The sequence below is a fragment of the Podarcis bocagei genome (genome assembly GCF_964188305.1).
Source record: "Podarcis bocagei genome assembly, chromosome: 1".
In the NCBI taxonomy this organism is placed as follows: domain Eukaryota; kingdom Metazoa; phylum Chordata; class Lepidosauria; order Squamata; family Lacertidae; genus Podarcis; species Podarcis bocagei.
In genome coordinates, this window is record NC_138125.1 from 86776234 (window position 1) to 86782417 (window position 6184).

Genomic DNA, 6184 nt, shown 5'->3' on the forward strand with positions numbered 1-6184 from the left:
ATGAGTGCATGCCCTTTATTGCAGACTTGGCTTCGGCTGGTGAGGATGTGTGAGGGTTGTAGTAAGTGCTCCATCACCGGTACAAGTAGTCAGCTTGTATGTTAGCAGCAATCTCAGCTTCCCACTTGTCACCATTGTTGAGCAGCTTCTCCTTGTTGTACAGAAGCTCTTCATGTGTTTCCGTGGAGAACTCAAAGTTGGGCCCCTGCAAAACACAGAATGGAGGATGAAGTCAAATAAAAATTACATGTACACACAGATATGTCCATACTGCATACTCTCTCTCCGAGTAGCTCCATCTTCTAGACACAAATTGAAAGTGGGCAAATGTAACAGCACCTCTTCATTAGCCTGAAAACCCCCAGCCCATTCACCTCCACAATGGCGTCAACTGGACAAGCTTCTTGGCAGAATCCGCAATAGATGCACTTGGTCATGTCAATGTCATAGCGAGTGGTCCTGCGGCTGCCATCAGCACGGGGCTCTGCCTCAATGGTGATTGCCTGTGAGGGAGAAAGAGACGTAACTCACTAGCATGTGGCATTCCCCAAGTTATGGAAGCCTTGAAAACCCATGCTGAACTAGAGGAGCAACAGCAAGTTTATCCCTGCTGGAATGAAGGCAACCTCATTTGCAATCAAGAGGCTCGGGGATTCAACAGAACTGCAAAGATGCCATGGAAGAGAAGGGACCCAAGCTTAGAGGGATGTCACAGTCAACACAGTAGTTCAACAAGAGCCTACCATCCTGCTCAAAAAGGAAGCCCTATTTCAAGCACTAGCTCAGCAAGGGTGTGTGCACACATGGATGTGTAGCAGAAGCAAGTGATATACCATACATTGTCATTTTTATCCCAGCATTGTAGCACCAAGTAGACAATTTATTTCACTTCTTGCTACCAGCTGCATGCAAATGAAAGAGAACGGACATTCACGTAGTTCAGATAAAGAAAGTAGGTCCCATGGATATGGAATTTACTCACAAATAGAATCTGAACAGGACTATATATTCTATTATATATTACCCAACATCTATTACTCAATCCATACAGGTTGTGTGAGAGTTTATCTCCCAGATGGCTTGCAGCTTTCCATTGGCTTACAAATGTCACGTGCTACATCAGAAAGGAAGCAAAGAGCTGATAACAAGGGCCTTACCTGAGCAGGGCAAACAGCCTCACAAAGCTTACAGGCAATGCACCTCTCCTCTCCAGATGGATATCTGCGTAAGGCATGCTCCCCACGGAAGCGGGGACTCAGGGGACCCTTCTCAAAGGGATAGTTGATGGTGGCAGGTTCCCTAAAGAGGTAGCTCATGGTCATAGCCAAGCCTGAGGGATAGGACAAAGCAGATGTTTTATTTAAATACACAGTTCACTCTCAAACTTGGAAGCGTGTCAAGAACAGAGTTCAAACAAATTTTAAGACAGTTATTTAACTGCTAAATAAATTACCTAGAACTAAACTAGATTTAATATTCCAATTGTTGCAGTGCTACAGCTTGCCTGCTTACCTAGAACAAGTCACAATTACCACCAGGTACAAAGTGCAAGTAGATAAATAGGTACTGCTCCGGCGGAAGGTAAACGGAGTTTCCGTGCACTGCTCTGGTTCACCAGAAGTGTCTTAGTCATGCTGGCCACATGACCCGGAAGCTCCCTTGGCCTATAAAGCGATATGAGTGCCACAACCCCAGAGTCATTCGCGACTGGACCTAACAGTCAGGGGTCCCTTTACCTTTACCTAGCTCAATGGCAAATAATGCCCTGGTAGGGCACTATTTCCACTTTCCCATGTACTTAAAATGTTGGGGGAAACTAGGGGAAAGACACAGCACGCCAATTGAATGCGTGTAAATTGAGAGTTGCCTGTAGTTACAGTCAGCCAGTCAGCATGAGATGATAATACCTTGTCATGATTCAAGACAAAACTGCTGTGGAGACCATGGATATGAGGAGGTTGCCCGCTCTCTGGATAATCCATTCTAGGACTGCATATTAGAATCTTCCCCTTCATGCCCACTCTGACAAACTGCTCGAAGTTACAAAACTAGTTTCTCTTCTTTACCAGCTCAGCCTTTCCAACCATCATTCTGGTTCTCACCTCGGATAAGTTCTGTCCACAGGACGGTCTGTGCAGCCTTGTCAGTAATGGATTTCATGTCTGTCGGCTCCTCTCTTAGATTTACATATTCTGCAGCCAAAACAGAAAAGTGTAAGCTGTTGCTGTCCAAAAACATCACAGATTTAATTGTAATACATTCCTACGAAGAATTTCCCATGTTAATATTCATTAAAACAAAGATTTCAAAGAGAAACATTCATGTGTGGTGTCGCTTTTGGGAACATGCAGATATTATCAAAATTCATATCTATGCCATGAAGAAGAGCCTCTAGGACCAACATCTAGAGACAAATATTCTAAACTATCCTTTCAAGTAGTTCAGACAGAGAGAACACCATTATGTACTTACTGTAGGAAGCTCTTGGGGTTGTGTTGCTGAGATGTCGGGTAAGACTTAAGCATACTGGAGTCCCTAGAGAACAGAAAAGTTGGGCAACATGCTAAATAAGAGTAGAAACACTAGACCCAGAGTCCCAAAGGAGCATAGAACCACAGCACCATTATTTAGTCAGATTCATATGCAACTTCTATTACAGTGTAGGTCCATAATCTTGTGATTTACATGTACACTTTGAAATGAAACTATGCAATTACCTTTCCAGAGAATTCTAACAGAAGCACTTCAAAACCTATGTTGTGCCTTTAAGTAGGCCAATGCTACAAAATTGGGTCAAGCACTTGGGGTTTATGTAGACCATAAAGGTCGTGTTAGGAAAGTATTACAAACAATTAAGTTCCAACCACACAGTCTTCAAGATTTGCACAAGAACAATGGCATCCACAATGTGTGCACAGAATTCGTATTGTTCCCTTCAGGTTCTTCAACTGTAGAATCCAACTAGGAGACAGCGAAAACACTGGAGGACTTTCCTAAAATATTTCTTCAAAATAGTTAAATATACTATCATAAGAGGTGTCAGAGAAGTTGTTCAAAATCCAACAAGATGTCTACTTTCATCACCCGTGGTAGACTTCCCTTTGTTTTTTCTTCAAGGATACTAGACAGCATCAGTCATTGCAACTTTATTTCTATGGATTTACGGTCTACATAAACAAATATTCCTTCTTGGATTCTGATCAAATGCCAACTTTGAACTCGGATGACTTTTTTGTTGCAGCCTACCTATTCGGGAAGCTTGGCGCATTATCCACAACACAGGCATGTTCAACCTGAATCTAGGACTCCTCTGCAAAGGGAACAAGGAAGGAAAACAAAAACATTTTTGTAAAAAAAAAGGTAGCAGTAATCAAGTTGGTTAAATCCAGTTACCTAATCTTGTTAATCCAGCAGTCAACAGTTGTGTTTCATATGATGAATTAAAATATTCCACAGGAAAATTGAAAGTGATCCAAGTTCACCAGGACTCAAAAAACCAGATGTTAAAAGTTTTTTTAAAGGAGGGCAAGAAAAAATATATTTCTGGACATGTTGAAGAAGTCCCCATATGCAATTTGTCATAATCTTAATATGGAGTGATGGTGGCATTATGCAGACATAACATACAATTCTATACATACGTATTTGGAAGTAAACCCTATTGAACAAACCAGCTGTTACTTCTAAGCATAATATGTAGGATTATTATACAAGCCAATGTTCACTTACTAGCAAATAAGCCCTACAAAAACAGTGAGTACGCACACATACGATTGAACTGTTGACTGGGTTAGACTGTGGAAAAGTACAAAGAAAATTTCAGGTTGCACTGAAGGCTTATTGGCCAGGAAAACAATGACTATTCTCCCTTTGAAAATACAAAGGACAGCAGTCATTCAGATATTATTTTATTATCTACACCCCACCATTTCTCTCATGAGAGCCCAGTGCAGCTAATAAGAATGCAACATTAAAAACAAAATTAGAACTGCAATGCAAAATATTGGTGCCCCAATATTCCCCAAGGACACCACAAGTCTGGCCTCCCTGCAGACTGCAAAAACCCAGTTGGCAGGTGCCGGGGGGGGGGGAGCCATACCCATGAGTCTTAAAGCACTCAGAGCTTTGTACACTGCGAGGCGCCCCCTGCTCCTTAGCGGGAGGGAATCCCCTGCCCACCCGGGGCCTAGCACGGCCCTCCCGCCGTAGACGACGACAAGACCTAGGGAGGGCGCTGCTGACACTTACTCAGGCAACCGAAAGCGCAACGTGGGGCGCAGGGGGCGGGGCCTTGGTTCCTGTTCTCCCGCCTCCTGGGCGGTGCCAATTCGGCCTTCCCCCCTCAGCCATAGGAGCAGAATAAATCCGCATGCGCACATCCCCCTCCCTGCTCCTTCAAGGCCCACCAGGCGCATGCGTCGTCACAACCTCAGCCGGCCTCACGCATGCGCAGCTCCATGTCCTTTGGCGCCCCCGTGAAGGTCCCCGGCGCACAGGCGCCGCTACGGCCTCCGTTCCCTCCCTCCGCCCCTCTCCTTCCTCCTTTCGCGCGGATAGAATTTCCAGGAGCCTGGAGGGGGGAAAGCGCGCGCTCGGCCCGGCGTCACGGAGCGTCAAGAAGGACGCCAAGGAACTCACCCGCGACAGAGACCGCAGCTCCGCTCCAAGCCGGCGGCTTGCGGGAGTAAGAACTGGGACCAATCGCCGCTTTTCTGAACGTTCATTGGCTAGGAGCTCCCCGAGAAGAGGCGGGATCTCTTCGCTGGTTGGTTGGATGGAAGGGTAGGAAGGGGCGGAATGTTTTGAGGGGAAAGGGTGGGTTGATGATGCGGACAATAACAGTACGTAATTGGCTGCGAGCTTTTTAAAAGTCCGCAGGGATTGGCAGAGATGGTTTGGTGAAGGTTCGTGGAATTCCGTCTTCGCGTGGTGCCGCTGCGGGTCTCCCTGCAGCGTAGACTTTTACTAGCAAGCGAAGTGGATCGAAGCGTACATTAAAAAATATTATCTATTTATTCGCTACATTAATTACTGTATTTCTTCTCCACACACCCCCTCCAACCAGCTCAGCGCAGCATTCCGAGTTCTTCCCCGCCACCTCCGTGTTTTCCTCAGAGGCACCTTGAAAACTAACAAATTGCATAAGCTTTAGTGGACTAGTTTGCTCCATTGGATGCCTGAAATGCTATCCTGAATTGCAGCATGTGCATGAATCCTTGGGGGTATTGTAAAGTGAGGTCAGAACGAAAGGAGATGTAGAAGGAATGTTATTGCGAGTGAATGTTCACGAAAAACATCTTGACGTCGGTAAGCTAGTTAACATCTATGATAAAAAAATCCATTGTCCAGTCCTATCCACAATAACACAGTCCCTCCTGATTACTCGTAATTCAGTGGTTTAACGGATTCTCTTTTGAAGTTCCTCTCTGTCAGTAAGATTGCCTTGAAGTCAATTGCAGAATACCTTGGTAAGTTGAATGATTTCATATTGGTATGATCATTTCTCCTCTTCAAAATATCCATACAAACCAGTTAGCTAGATAGCTGTGTCAAGAGTATACCAATAACTTTTGTTTTGATATAAATAGGTACTGTGGGCCTTATTACCACATAAAAACAGCTATATGCCCACCTATTTTAGCTGTAAGCCACACTGACTCCCTGTCAGGGGAAAAGGTGGGATATAATAATAAGATATAAATGCAGTTTTTTTAAAAAAAAGATTTAATTACAAAATAGGCACATATCTGATTTCCAGCTGTATGTAGTGCAAATAGGAATGAATACACATATACATATGTGTAGCTGTGATCATAACTACAAGTGAATGATAGGCAGCTTCCTCCTGTGCAACCCACTTTGAGGGCTCAGTCTTTCAGCCAATTGAGTGAAGAGGAAGGGTTTCAAAAGCTGCATGGAAATACAACCTGCCCTCATAACAGTTGATTACAATTTACAATGTGGAGTGGAGAAAAGGTGGAGAAAACTTGGAATCTGAGAACATGCAGAGAATGATAGTTCATTTAAAAAATTCATTATGATTGATGAAGAAACCTGATAACGTGGATAAGCAGACATTCTGGATGGAAATTTCCTTGTTAGGAACCATTTATGATTTCTTCACTCAGTAATGCTACTGGTCCCTTTCTGTTCCTTGGGGCAGGAAATTACTATGCTAAGTATA

At 44.1% G+C, this 6184-nt stretch overlaps 1 protein-coding gene across 3 annotated transcripts; it reads right to left on the minus strand.

The window, feature by feature from the left end:
- NDUFS8 (NADH:ubiquinone oxidoreductase core subunit S8) lies at window positions 1–4771 on the minus strand. 3 transcript variants are annotated; one of them, XM_081206850.1, is made up of 7 exons: window positions 4639–4771; window positions 3247–3310; window positions 2473–2535; window positions 2103–2192; window positions 1158–1330; window positions 375–503; window positions 1–205 (listed from the first exon to the last, which is right to left on the minus strand). In XM_081206850.1, exons 2-7 carry the CDS (start codon window positions 3284–3286, stop codon window positions 74–76), a joined length of 627 nt encoding a protein of 208 aa, XP_081062976.1. In that variant the 5' UTR covers window positions 3287–3310; window positions 4639–4771; the 3' UTR covers window positions 1–73. The 3 variants fall into 3 exon arrangements, with proteins under 3 accessions (XP_081062976.1, XP_081062977.1, XP_081062978.1); XM_081206851.1 differs by lacking the exon at window positions 4639–4771 and adding an exon at window positions 4249–4398; XM_081206852.1 differs by lacking the exon at window positions 4639–4771 and adding an exon at window positions 3730–3752.
- Window positions 4772–6184: the final 1413 nt, after the last annotated feature.

Bases quoted from the DNA above. Each gene is read 5' to 3' on its own strand.
- NDUFS8 (XM_081206850.1), bottom strand. From the start codon at position 3,286: ATGCCTGTGTTGTGGATAATGCGCCAAGCTTCCCGAATAG. The intron at 2,536-3,246 runs GTAGGCTGCAAC...TCTGTTCTCTAG, and splicing joins GCGCCAAGCTTCCCGAATAG to GGACTCCAGTATGCTTAAGT. The intron at 504-1,157 runs GTAAGGCCCTTG...TCTCCCTCACAG, and splicing joins AGGCTGTTTGCCCTGCTCAG to GCAATCACCATTGAGGCAGA.